Source organism: Maniola jurtina, chromosome 9 (genome assembly GCF_905333055.1).
Source record: "Maniola jurtina chromosome 9, ilManJurt1.1, whole genome shotgun sequence".
NCBI lineage: Eukaryota > Metazoa > Arthropoda > Insecta > Lepidoptera > Nymphalidae > Maniola > Maniola jurtina.
Genome location: NC_060037.1, coordinates 10,669,712 through 10,684,558, shown reverse-complemented (window position 1 = coordinate 10,684,558; position 14,847 = coordinate 10,669,712). Strand labels below are relative to the sequence as shown.

At 38.4% G+C, this 14,847-nt stretch overlaps 2 protein-coding genes across 2 annotated transcripts in view; both read left to right on the top strand.

Moving 5' to 3' along the window:
* LOC123868082 overlaps positions 1–14,847 on the top strand; it is a 169,358-nt gene that overhangs the window by 102,830 nt on the left and 51,681 nt on the right. Inside the window, exon 4 of the mRNA XM_045910434.1 lies at positions 14,436–14,547. Within this exon, the coding sequence (XP_045766390.1) occupies positions 14,479–14,547 (69 nt within the window). The 5' untranslated portion in view covers positions 14,436–14,478. The remainder of the gene's footprint in view (positions 1–14,435; positions 14,548–14,847) is intronic.
* Positions 6,225–10,473, top strand: LOC123868488 (uncharacterized protein K02A2.6-like). The gene is made up of 2 exons (XM_045911027.1): positions 6,225–7,635; positions 7,691–10,473. Exons 1-2 carry the CDS (start codon positions 6,339–6,341, stop codon positions 10,471–10,473), a joined length of 4,080 nt encoding a protein of 1,359 aa, XP_045766983.1. The 5' UTR covers positions 6,225–6,338.

The following is a 14,847-nucleotide window of genomic DNA, read 5'->3' as shown; positions in this document are numbered from 1 at the left end:
ACACAAACTATTATAAAGGCGAAAGTGTGTGTGTGTGTGTGTGTGTGTGTGTGTGTGTGTATGTTTGTTACTCCTTCACGCAAAAACTACTAAACGGATTTGGCTGAAATTTGTAATGGAGATAGATAATACCCTGGATTAACATATAGGCTTCTTTATATCCCGGAAAATCAAAGAGTTCCTACGGGATTTCGAAAAACCTAAATCCACGCGGGTGAAGTCGCGGGCATCGGCTAGCATGATTTAAATTACATATAACAAGTACACTAGCTAATTCAAACGCTACACCTCAATATTGCCTAATACGCCAATACAGCATTACCATGTCCGACGTTTCTCTAGAAAGTAGCACTTTTGTATGTTGTTGTGACTGTCAATGCGCTGTCTATGGCTCGGTTCCGGTCTACGTGCTCTATGGAGACCCTTGCAATACACAATATAATGCAATATCTGGGTGAATGTCGTGAGTTGTGTGTTTATTGTGATCAATAGCAATATCTCAATTGAAAGAGAAACCTCCTTTAGCTTCCTCCAAAAGCTATTAGGGTGAGCATCAGCCAAGAATCGTCAAATGATGTTTTCACTAATTCGAAATGCCTTACTTCTTCTTATTGTGGTACACCTGCTGCTTCTGCATCTTCTCGCTGGTTCTAATCCTACCAAGAAGAACCAGCAAGAAACTCGGCGCCGTATGACGCAGACTCTAGGAAATAGCGTCTCTACGTCGTAAAGAGGTTTTGTATTTACTACAATCTATACATATAATAAAATTGTAGAAAAGTGGTGTCTGTACAATGGAAATATATAAAAAAAAAGTAGCAGGGGTTGTTATTATATCAATGCCGAACCCGAAATTGTAATTAATTTTTTTTTTTGTCTGTTTGTCTGTTTGTCTGTTTATCTGTTTGTCTGTGTGTTTGTGCACGTTAATATCAGAAACAGCTTATTCGATTTAGATACGGTTTTCACTAATATATTGTAGTAAGCTTCACTTAACATTCAGTGTTTATTTCATGTAAATCGGTTCATAAATAAAAAAGTTTTGTCAATTTAAAGAATCACGGCGAACATTTATGCTGCCCGAAAAGTCACTATTCCACGCGAACGAAGTCGCGGGCACAGCTAGTGATCTAATAAAGGTTGAATTCTATTCCATCAGTCTGTAGCATCCACTGCTGGACATAGGCCTTTCCAAGAGCACGCCACCAAACACGATCCTCCGCCTTCCTCATCCACCCGCTCCCCGCCACCTTCTTCAGGTCATCGGTCCAGCGGGCTGGAGGTCGTTCCACACTGCGCTTACCGGTACGCGGTCTCCACTCCAGAACACGTCTGCCTCATCAGTCGTCGGTTCCACGACGGTTGAATATGGACGAAGGTTGAATATTTTCAATAAAAAAATCATAAATACTTTATTTTGCCAGAAATCATGTAACAATAGGTGTAAACAATTTTAAAGGTACTTAGTATCAATGTAATCGGCCATTTCTGGCATGTAAAATTATCCTTTTAAAGTATATACTTAGTAGTAAATATAAGTAAAGTAAGTAAATAAAAGTATAAATTCTAGTTATTACTACAATTTTATTATATTAGCAGTATCGAGTGAACTAATTTACCAATGCTGCTGCATAAGTCAATGAGATGTTCGTCCGTGGCCGAGATAAGGGGTTCCAATAAAGTACGTCTGTCGCGCTGTCAATTAATTACTAGATCTAGTAGATGTTAGACGTCTAATGTTTGACCTAAATATATATTTAAAAACAATCTAGAATTGAATTCTGTTAGTGGAACTGAAACAACACATAATAAAACCCAATATTCGATTTCTGTGTACTTTATAAACAGCTAAATGACGCCCGCGGCTTCAAAAATGAAGGTTTTTTTAAAAATCCGGTGAGAACTCTTTGATTTCCCCATGTCCATCCCAGGGATGCCAGTTATCTTTGTACCTTTTGTTAAAAACGACCCAACAGATAGGTGGTGAAAAGCTAGCTGGCAGACAGACACTCTTTTGTATTTTGTAATACTTAGTATGGATGAAAATAATGAAAAACGTTGTTCTACGCAAAAAGTCGCTGTGGAAGAACACGCTTTAACGATTTCTTAGGATCGACCTAACTGGTAGAAAAGATAAGTAAGTATTTATTTAAGAAAAAGCATTTAACGCAGGTTAGATATTAGAAACTAATATTATTAGTAAAACAATCTTACGAAATTGATTATAAAGTTAAGAAAATGTAAGGTCTTTTTCCACAAAAGTAGATAATTCTTGTGACCTACATATTACACAGTCTATAATGATCAGTATCCACAAAGGAGTCAAGCGTAGGTTTAACGATGCGCACTTTCTTACGACCTACGTCCTATTCCTATCGTTTGCAATATCGATACACACGTTTTGTTTCGACCATTAAACTGTGAATATACGGGCTGCAAATCGTCCAAACAAAGGTATTTTTCGATGGGCACACAAGTAAGTCTGTTATGTTTATTAACGTTAAGAGTTACGAGTTATTAAAGTAGGTACTTAACACAATATTTTTGTCAAATTATCTTATTTAAATTTTCAGATATTTGCATTTTATTTACTCTGAACCATTTATTTTTAACTACCTTTATGTTTGATTGTGATTTATTTCTATGTTATAATCTGTTTCTGATTATTTATGTTTCACTTTCATTTGGTATGTCTTCTTTTTTATGTAATAAACCTTAAAATTTAATTTTAATAGGTTGCTCGTGTGCCAGTATGAACTTATGACGAAATATTAGCTAGGAACACTTTCCTAAAAGTGTTCCTAGCTATAATTCAAAGAAAATCGGTTCAGCCGTTTGAAAGTTATCAGCTCTTTTCTAGTTTTCTTGTAGAAAAGAAGATTAGATAACCTTTTTGACTTTTTTGAGACTTTTTTGGGTCGGGGGTTAAAAACAACGATGACTACGACCAACGACGATCGGACTGTTAGACATGCATATAGATATTATGACATAAACATCCGCTAAGAAAGAATTTTTGAAAATTCAACCCCTAAGGGGTAAATTAGGGATTTCAAGCTTCTGTAGTCCACGCGGACGAAGTCGCGGGCTATGCTAGTTTTGAATAAGTCTCATGAAGTCCAGAAAAGGAGCGATGGCCTTTGAAACCAAAACACTCTAGAGTAGAGACTTCTACAAATAACGTAGCATAATACGCCCTCCAGCACGATAGACTGATATTATGAGGGGGAGAAGCCATAGCGAATGGGGTGGTAATTGGTAGCTCTCATTAGTTTAGTTATAATGTCCAGTTGTGGACTTCCATAGGCTGAAATGGTGATGAGACCAGATAAAAACACAACCTATTTCGTCATAAGTTCATACTGGCACACGAGCAACCTATTAAAATTAAATTTTAAGGTTTATTACATAAAAAAGAAGACATACCAAACGAAAGTGAAACATAAATAATCAGAAACAGATTATAACACAGAAATAAATCACGATCAAACATAAAGGTAGCTAAAAATAAATGGTTCAGAGTAAATAAAATGCAAATATCTGAAAATTTAAATAAGATAATTTGACAAAAATATTGTGTTAAGTACCTACTTTAATAACTCGTAACTCTTAACGTTAATAAACATAACAGACTTACTTGTGTGCCCATCGAAAAATACCTTTGTTTGGACGATTTGCAGCCCGTATATTCACAGTTTAATGGTCGAAACAAAACGTGTGTATCGATATTGCAAACGATAGGAATAGGACGTAGGTCGTAAGAAAGTGCGCATCGTTAAACCTACGCTTGACTCCTTTGTGGATACTGATCATTATAGACTGTGTAATATGTAGGTCACAAGAATTATCTACTTTTGTGGAAAAAGACCTTACATTTTCTTAACTTTATAATCAAATTCGTAAGATTGTTTTACTAATAATATTAGTTTCTAATATCTAACCTGCGTTAAATGATTTTTCTTAAATAAATACTTACTTATCTTTTCTACCAGTTAGGTCGATCCTAAGAAATCGTTAAAGCGTGTTCTTCCACAGCGACTTTTTGCGTAGAACAACGTTTTTCATTATTTTCATCCATACTAAGTATTACAAAATACGAAAGAGTGTCTGTCTGCCAGCTAGCTTTTCACCACCTATCTGTTGGGTCGTTTTTAACAAAAGGTAGCTACGATGCCACAGACAGATACACACGTCAAACTTATAACACTCCTCATTTTGGGTCGGGGGTTAATTAATATAAAATTCTATGCGCTTTGCCTTTCTGGAGTTTAATTATATCTTTTGGTAGCTATATGATTCACGCGGTGAATTACAGACGAAAATTGTTATTGCACAATAAAAATGAAGAATGTAAATAATGTTCCTATCTGTGATTTCACAGTTACTCAATTGTATTAATTAATAGATTTTAAATTCTTTCAAATAATCAACGTTATTGTAGTTAATGCCTTAGCGGTATTTCTTCTAAACGTTAGAACTTTGCGGTGTACATAACTGCATGTCACTTAATTAGTATCATTATATTTTCTGTGTAGTTGTTTCATCTCTTCCGCTATTATAATGGCAAAATTATATGGAAATTCGAGGTGAGTAGCCAATTATGTTAACTGTTGTAATAAATACTTTTAAAGGCAACGCCAAGGCTATATGTGTAGGTACATAATGTTATTAATCTAAAGTTATAATTACAACTATCTACAACTTTGTCAGTGTATAATAGGAAATTATAAAATAAGTAGGCACTTCTTTCGTTCACTTAATAAATAGGTATATAGCGCTTCAGAAGTAGATGTCGTTCCGTCTTTTTACCCGACTGCGGCAAAGCCAAAAGGAAGGGTTATGATTTTAGCAGTCTATGTATGTATGTATGTGTGTATGTTTGTATCCAAATTCTGTGTGTTCCACCGTAGCGCCTAAACTACTGGGCCGATTTTGATGAATGAGGTGTCAGTCGATTCGTCGTAAAGGTCCGGGTGACATAGGCTACATTTTATACGAAAAAAATTGACCTAACGAATATTACATGAAAAAAAGTAGGCCCTCCAAATTTTTTTTTTGCTATTGTATCGAGTGGGGTGTCAAATGAAAGAGGAGAAAATTCTGAGTTCATAAATATAAATGTACTACAACATTAAAATATACCAAACGAGAGAAAACAATTTTACTATAATTTTTCAGCATTTATTAAGACGATCGCAGTCGGGTTTTAGTTTTCAACTTTATCTTGTTCGTCTCAACCGATAGAGGTCAACAGGTAGATAGGTAGGTTTCTAGCAGGGATTTCAATACTTTACAATCTTATGCCGCTTGTGTCCTGGCAGCATCTTGGGCCCTGCGAATCGTTTGATGTTGTCTGTTTACCTGTCAGTGGTAAATAAGAAACTTTCAAACTCTATTCTCGGTTCTGTATATCTACTGTCAAAGAATCGTAGTTAATTTTCAACCAGAGTAGGTAGGTTACTTACCTACGATTTATTGACTTAAGAACTCTTAAGTAGATATTCGGCTATCCTAACTCCTTTCTAAGATACCTATATACCTACCGACTTAAGTAATTCTGTGAGGTGACCATAATTATTTAAACACAATCAGAGTCGATAAAAAATCGTTCATAAATTGATACCTACATATACGCTTAGATAGTAAACAATGACACCTGTACGCGACAGGTAGGAAGCCTCGACTTGCTCTCGATTTATTACACGTACGTAGTTAATAGGCATTGGTCGGTGGGAATAGGAAGCGGGTCAATGACACCACACTGCGCAGGCGCCGCGTCACGGATGCGTTTGCATTGCGCAATAATGGCTGCAGGTTGAATGCTATGGAAAAAATAGACTATTTAGAGGCTTGCTATGAAGCGAGGTTGTATGAAATAGATACTGGTAGGTTATTAACCCCCGACCTAAAAAGAGGGGTGTTATAAGTTTGACGTGTGTATCTGTGTATCTGTGTGTCTGTGTATCTGTGTATCTGTCTGTGGCATCGTAGCGCCTAAGGGAATGAACCGATTTTAATTTAGTTTTTTTTGTTTGAAAGGTGGCTTGATCGAGAGTGTTCTTAGCTATCATGCAAGACAATCGGTTCAGCCGTTTGAAAATTATCAGCTTTTTTCTAGTTACTGTAACCTTCACTTGTCGGGGGTGTTATAAATTTTTAATTTACACTTGTTTTAATGTTTGAAACTGTCGTCTCTGAAGGTCTACGAAAAAGTGTAGTGTAGGATAAGTGCGGGTGTATGAATAAAGCAGTTAGCTACCTACCGCGGTGTTTGATTGACGTATGCAATATTGGCGACGAGTCGGGAGTTAAAACGTGTGAAATAGTAACGTGGTAAAATGCCGTTCGGTAAAATTGAACCGTTTGATCTTTTCGGGGGAAAGTGGTCATTATATGTTCGAAGAGTAGAACAATTTATATTTTTAAATGAAATCAAAAGTACGCATAAAGTGGCCACGTTGGTGACGTTGGTAGGTGAACGCACCTATAATTTAATGTGTGACTTATGTGCACCAAACAAACCTGAAGAGAAAACATTTGAAGAATTAGTAACAATAGTAAAAAACCATTTAGAACCTCAACGTTCAATATACGTGGAGCGGGAAGTGTTTCGACAGCGAAAACAAAAAGCTGGGGAATCCATACTAGAATTTTTGCAGCAGTTAAAGCATTTAGCAACGGAATGTAAGTTTGGGCAAAACCTAGAAGAAAATCTATGTGAACAGTTCCTTACTGGATTACAAAGCACGGATATTAAAGCTAGATTGCTGGTCGAGACTAATTTAACATACAAGAAGGCGGTGGAGCTAGCTCTAGGATTAGAAGCTGCGGAGAAGCATGTGGACAGAGTGAGCGGCCGCAATAGTTTGGGCGGTGCATATTCTGGGGACTTCGGCAGCAACATAGGTGCAGGCGCAGGCAGCGCGGCCGGCCCAGGCGGCGCGGCCGGCTCGAGCGCGGCAGGTGGCAGCGGCGAGGCGGGCGGCGAGGCGCTGCACGCGCTGCGTGGCGGACCAGCAGGCCGGGCCAGGCCGGCGGCCTCTTCGGCGCTTTGCTGGCGCTGCGGAAAGCCTCATCGGGCAGATAAGTGTCGTTATAAGCAGTATAATTGTGATTTGTGTTTACGTAGAGGGCATTTGAAGGTGATGTGTAAAGCGGCCAACAAAACGGCCGAAAAACGCCATAATTTTATGAGTGATGACTCGGAAAGTGAAATGTACAATATACGGGCGGTTGCAAGCGGAGACAAGCCGTTTTTTATTAATGTTAAAATAGGGAATAAAACACTAAAATGTGAGTTAGATACCGGTAGCAAAATCTCGGCTATTAGTGAAAGATGTTACAATAGTATGTTTTCGAATTATACGATTTTGAAAGATGAAATTAAATTATGCTCATACTCGGGCTCGCGAATTGAACCGATCGGGTTTATATTAGTAGATGCATGTATCGAGGACAATCATCAACAAAACTTACAATTGTACATAATAAAAAATGGGAGTCGTCCCTTGTTAGGTAGGAGTTGGATTCAAAAATTTAAAATAAATGAATTATACATTAATAACATTTTACAAGAAGATAGTGATAATGAGTATCGCGATCGGTTCATAAACGAGTTAAAGAGAATATTCTTCGGTATTTACGGACAAGTTGGGCGAATGTAAGAAACAAATTCGTTTACAGCTCACAGATAACAAACCGGTTTTCGTTCGCGCCCGGCCGGTACCTTTAGCATTGCGAAGCGCAGTGGAGAGAGAAATTAAGCGTTTAGAAAAGGAAGGATCGATCTATCCGGTTGAACATTCGGACTATGGCACACCAATAGTTCCAGTTATTAAGCCATCGGGGGATATTAGGTTATGCGGGGACTACAAATCGACTATTAACCCAAAATTAAAAATGGATCATTATCCGTTGCCGCGCATCGAAGAATTATTTGCAGCCTTGAGCGGTGGTCAGGAATATTCTAAAATTGATCTGACGACCGCGTACATGCAAGTACCTCTCCACCCCGAGTCGCAAGCGTGTACTGCGATTTCAACGCACATAGGTACCTACGCTTTCAAACGTACACCTTATGGGTTGAACTGTGTCCCTCAAAAATTCCAAAAAATTATGGAAGAGACTCTTAGAGGTTTACCAAACACGGTTGTCTTTTTAGATGATATTTGCATAACGGGAAAAGATCGCGAAACACATAAAAATAATCTGAGAGCTGTAATCGAAAGATTGGCGACTATGGGCCTAACTGTAAAAATAAATAAATGTAAATTCTTACAAAAAAGTGTGTCATACCTAGGATTTATTATTGATAAACATGGTTTGCATCCGGACATGACAAAAGTGGAGGCTATTGTGAAAGCTCCAACACCGGGAAACGTGACTCAATTGAAAGCTTTTCTAGGCCTAATAAATTACTATGGCAAGTTTGTTCCTAACTTAAGTTCATTGCTACATCCATTATATTCTCTTTTAAAGAAAAATCAGCCATGGAACTGGGATATAAATTGCGAAGACGCATTTATAAACATAAAGAATATTTTAGCAAGCGACAGAGTGTTATGTCATTACGATCCAGCGCTTCCGTTAGTTTTATCAGTAGATAGTAGCTCGTATGGTATAGGGGCAGTTCTGGCGCACGTATTTGCCGACGGAACGGAACGGCCGATCAGCTGCGCGTCTAGAACGCTCGGGGATACAGAGAAGAACTACAGTCAACTAGATAAAGAAGCATTGGCGATAATGTACGGGGTACAAAAACATCACCAATACCTCTTTGGTAGAAAATTTATTTTAAAAACGGACCATAAACCTCTGGTGTATATTTTTGGGCCAAAAGGGGGCATTCCACAAACGGCAGCAAGTCGACTACAACGTTGGGCGGCTAAATTGGCAGCGTATGATTTTGACATCAATTACGTGAAATCAAAATGTAACGGCAATGCGGACGCGTTATCTCGTCTACCATTAGAGGGAAAAAAACACGACAGTCCAGTCAAATCCGAAAATCATTATTTACTATATATGAATGAAACGTTACCGGTAAGTTATAAAGAGATTGCAGTAGAAATAAAAAAAGATAAATTATTGAGTCGAATTTATGGATATATTATGTTCGGATGGCCAGAGAAGTGTAAAGAGGATGAGCAGGCATTTTTTGTGAGGCGCGCAGAGCTGTATATTGATCATGGGTGTATTTTATACAAATACCGATTAATAATTCCTCAAAGTTTACAGGAACGGGTCTTATTTGAAATACATTCAGGACATTTAGGAATTGTAAAAATGAAGTCTATTGCCAGAAATTATGTATATTGGCCTTCTATAGATAAATATATCGAGTCGGTGGGACAGAAGTGTGAAGCATGTCGAAATGTACGGGACGCTCCTCCTAAAACCACTTTACATCCATGGGAATTTCCGGCGGGACCTTGGAAACGACTACATGCGGACTTTGCTCAATTCCATGGTAAATATTATATCGTCGTAGTCGATGCTTATAGTAAGTGGTTAGAAGTGGAACAAATACGTAGTACCGCGGCGTACGATACCATTAAATTTTTTCGTAGTTTATTTTCTAGATTTGGGCTAATTGACCAACTGGTGACCGACAATGGCCCGCCGTTCCAAAGTGCAGAGTTTAAGGAGTTCTGCAGTAAAAATATAATCAGGCATGTTACATCTTCACCGTATAGACCGCAAGGAAACGGAGCAGCCGAGAATGCGGTTAAAACCGTGAAGAAAACTATTAAAAAGGCGGTGTTAGAAGGGGAAGACATACACGCTAGCTTATGTCGATTTTTATTACAATATAGAAACTGTCCACATGCAACCACAGGAGTAGAACCGGCAGTAGCTCTGTTAGGGAGGCGCCTGCGGAATAGACTAGACGCGATGCGCCCGAGTACATCGAAGATAGTTGCGGATGCACAAAGCAAGCAAATAGAAAGCTCGGGCGGAGTCGTACGAAAATTCGATATCGGAGATAAAATATTAACACGAAATTACTCCACAAAGGACAATAAATGGATCGAAGGGGATATAATAGAAAAAACGGGGCCAGTATCGTACAAAATATTGCTAAACAAAGGAAATATTTGTCGCAGACACACAGATCAAATATTACCACTGAGGAATAGTCGTTTCTCATGGAACGTCGGACCCGGATCAGAACCAGAAAGTACGGAGATAAGTATTACGGATCAATATGTAAACACAAGACCGCGGAGACGAAACCAAAATGCCAAGGAGTCGTATTCACCCGGGAAGGATGTAGAGGAGTCCACAACTCAGTTGGAGTCGCAGGAGTGCGGGGAGCAAACGTCGACCTTGACGCCGCCGCCGCGACCTGGGTGGGTACTATCCCCGACGTCCGAGCTAGACGACGACGGGGGGCGGTCGCCATGTCTAGAATCCCCAGTTGAAATTATGGAAAGACCTAAGAGAGCGTGCCGGCTACGTAAAAAAGAGTGAGAAGTAATGATTAAGAAAAACACTTAACTAAGGATATACATAAAAATATTATACATGCATTAAAAAAAAAAAAAAGAAAAATAATAATTAAGGAATAGAAAGCTTCAATTGAGGCAGGTTGATTAATTAGATAAGTGGTACATTTTAGCATTTTTTTAAAATAAGTATTACCTAATATAACTTCTTAGTTACGAGAGATAAGTTAAAAAGTTTGTTTTTGATAAATTTGGTTATATTACAAAATGTACTTAAAAGACTTAATCAATTAGTTCTTAGCAGATAAAATAGAATAGGTTTATTTTTTAACGATTTAAGTGTTTAGTTAGGGGGGAAGGAAAAGCAGATAATTATGGTATACTTAATTAGTAGATGGGTAAGTGTTAAGATGAATTACCTAAGTGTTCCCTATGTAAACCTAGTAAATAAGACTTTTTATAGGAAAGAGATGTGTAGTGTAGGATAAGTGCGGGTGTATGAATAAAGCAGTTAGCTACCTACCGTGGTGTTTGATTGACGTATGCAATAAAAAGGACCCCGGATGGGTTCGAACTTCGAAGCTAGTCGGGCTTACATCGACCAAATACATGAGGATAGCCTTAGGCTATAATTCTATGAGTATAGCCATAACAAATCTATGCTTACTCGTAGGTTATTTAGCTTTTATCCATAGTTATAGGTCACTAGAAGATGCCCGCGACTTCGTCCGCGTGGATTTAGGTTTTTAAAGATTCCGTGGGAACTGTTTGATTTTCCGAGATAAAATGCCTATGTCAATGACAGGGACGCAAGCTACTTCGGTACCAAACATACAAATCGGTTAAGCGGATAGGTTTTTAGGAATTCCGTGGGAACTCTTTGATTTTCCGGGATAAAAAGTAGCCTATGTCCGTCCCCGGGATATGAGCTAACCCTGTACCAAATTTCGTCAGAATCGGTTAAACTGTTGGGCCGTGAAAAGGTAGCAGACAGATAGACAGACAGACAGACACACTTTCGCATTTATAATATTAGTATGGATTTAGCTTTTTATCGGGTTCCGTACCCGAAGAGGTGCCAACGGGACTATATTGTTTAGCTTCCGATGTCCGTCCGTCTGTACCTAAGTCTGTCTATCAGTGGGTTGCATCTCATAAACCGTTGCTATGTAGCAACAGAAATACACATTCTGTGATCAACTCGCCACCTATTACGGTTCATGAGATATATCCTACTGACAGATGGACAGACCGACAGACAGCGGAGGCTTAGTAATAGGTACCGTTGGCACCCATCGTTAACAGAACCCTATGGAAAAAGTATGTAAACGAGAGCAACTATAATATTTTCATACTAATCATTTCACATTTCGCAATAATAAAAATAAAGGCGAAAATCTGTTTGTAGCTATGTATGTGTGTTTGTATGTGTGTATGTTTTTGCTCTTTCAAGAAAAACTACTTAACGGATTTGGCTGAAATTCAGAATGAAGATAGATTATACCCTGGATTAACATAGGTAGGTATAGGTTACTTTTTATCCCGAAAAATCAAAGAGTTCCTACGGGATTTTTATGAACCCGGACGAAGTCGCGGGCGTCAGCTAGTAATAGAATATGTACAACTTCTTTAATTATGGTAGACATGTCTTACGGAAATATTGTTATGGTTAGTTACTCTACTACTTCCTGTTTATGGTTTTGATTGCTAATTGCCAAAACCTTTTTTTATTTTTACCTCAAATCAAGGGCAAAGACAAAACCGCTTTGGTTATACCTGTTGTTAATTTATGTTCATCAAGGGCATAAAAGCTATTAAATGAAGCAAAGTTCGTAATCTGACGAATAGAAATCTACTTGGTTATCCAAAAAACCTTTAGGTATATGATTAATGAGAAGGGCTCACGATCCTTCTCCGCTATGGATACAATACGATATAAACGAAAGAGAGAGTTTTGTTTGTTCTTTGTAATCGATAAACTACTAAACCAATTATAATATTTTTTTCACGAAAGCTAGGTGCTTTATCCGGAAGTAACAGTTTATAATAATAAGTACATAATAATATGATCCACCCGAGTGAAGCCGAATTATAAAAATAATGTTTGTGTGTACGGTTGTAGTACTTTCTTTCGTTGGTCATCTATACGAGTACCAAACCCTGAACCGCTGAACCGATTTTAATGAAATTTGGTACAGCCTTGGGATACATCCCGGGGAAGGACATAGACTACTTTTCATCCCGGAAAATTAAAGAGTTCCTACGGGATTTCAAAAAAATCGAAATCAACGCTGGCGAAGCCGCGGGCATCCCCTAGTTCTTAATAAACGCAATAGTAAATAAAAACATCGCAATTAAATTTAAACTAAGCGTTAACAAACAAGCTCCATGATTTTGCGCAGAGTACATGGCTACAAAAAAAATGAGAATGAAAGGAAAACTTGTTATAGCAGGCCTTGTTCAGTGAAGCGTAGAGACTACCGTTGAAACCGTTTAGTTTGCCCTTAAGCCTTCGTCAAACACGACGCGTGACGGCAGCAACACACACAGAACGTCAACGACCTTGTCAAAATGTGACAATCGTGAAGTTGCTGCAGCCATTCATCTCGAGAGCAAGTCTAGAGATTTATGCTAGGGGTGGCTCTCTTCTAAAATCAATGATGCTAAACGTTTCAAGTTAGAACCAGTACATCACTCCCTTTATCATTAACTAGCTGTTGCCTGCGACTTCCTAACTCTACACGGATAAAATCGCAGGCATCAGTTAGTTTCAAAATAATATAAAGTCAAACTTTTTTGTCCGGTTTCATAGCTTACAAAATATCTTGTCGATGGTCTTCTCAATTAAGGAACTGTATGAAGCATGCCATACTGCATTACGTCATATTGAGCGTGTAATTGAGGATTAAAGAGCGTGTAATTGCATCACGGCAGAAGCGGTTACTTGCTGTAATACAAGGGTAATTTGTATGAAGTACGTCACATTGCGAACTGCAATGGCAGTGGCACGCAAATGCCGCAATACAGGTCTTCCCTATAATATGAACGCCTTAATATAATTTTTTGCAGTACACTTTTAGGGTCGCCTGCTGCCGCCACGCGTTTTGTATAACCATAGCTTTAGTTCGCCTTTAGTCTAAAGGTCACATTAACAATGCCTCGTTGGTTTGCCTTCAAAGTTCTAGGATCAAATTCCTAGGTCCCGTGCGACTTGGGTTCACAAACTTTATAAAGTTGGTGCATAGTTGATAGTAAATCACCGATTGCGCTTTGCATTTTGTTGCACGTTTGTGTTTTGCTGCACGTTTGTGTGAAGCTTTTAGTTATTTACTCAGGTTTTCACTGTTCTCTTCAGTAGGATAAGCATTTCAAATGAGTGCCAGGTGGTAGATTGACTTGATGATTTGAAAGCAGTTTGTACCTGTTTCCATGGATGTAGGAAACACTAGCCCGGTACGGGATAGAAGGGCTGACCTGCGGGTACGCGAGACGTCCCCCCGCCTCATACCTTGATTGCCATCTCGACATTTCGCGTACTATACTTCCAAATTTCTTTTTTTGCAGCTTTAACCTGCAACAGAGCTTCATGCAGAATACAGTTAGTTACTAAATCTATAAGGTTACATAGGATGTAGGCAGGCTAGCAGAGAAATTGAGTGTGATAATAGAAATTGTTCAAATTGGCTGAATTTATTATTCTTGCTAAAACCACAGCCTTTCATTTTATTTTTTTGAAAAAGCACACAAAACAGGTTGAACTAAATATAACAACAATATATCAGGATCTATAGGGGTCCGTTACTTAGATTCTGATCTAGGCATTGTTTTTAGCAATAACTTTTACCAATAGTGAGAGGTAGCATTACGGCGCGATTTTGGCGCTAAGCGCAGACATTCATAACGATTTTTAAAGTCATGTATGTAAGTGCTGAACTATGTACTAGGTATACATGAACGTTAGGAGCTAAATAAAAGTTTCCTTTTTCCAGAACAATGTCTCGGTGGAAGGGTAAAGTGAGGTAGCCAGCAGATGGCAGCAGTCAGCGCGGCGATGTTTCGGCCTGGGGGCGCGCTTGACCCCCCATGTTACGGTCAACGGGTATGTACTATGTAGTTCCTTCACTTTTCCATAGATGGCACTATTAATATTTGTACAGTACCAATTTTATCGCCAAAATTATTGTCACACTATTTTTTCACGAATTTTTTTATCGCAGCAATTTTTTTTTTCTTATTCATTTTAATTGCATTTTTAAATTATTGTAGGTAGGTATTTCCTTACAATTTAGCGGTGATAGTCTAGTCACTAGGTCAAGACATCAGAGTCCCATTCACGGTTTCGGAGGTTCGAACCTCTAACTTTTCGGAGTTATATGCATTTTTTTCTTAAATTAAGTAC

Coding starts and splice junctions, on each gene's coding strand:
- LOC123868488 (XM_045911027.1), top strand. CDS start 6,339: ATGCCGTTCGGTAAAATTGAACCGTTTGATCTTTTCGGGGGAAAGTGG. Junction 7,636..7,690: donor GTTAAAGAGAATATTCTTCG/GTATTTACGGAC, acceptor TACAGCTCACAG/ATAACAAACCGGTTTTCGTT.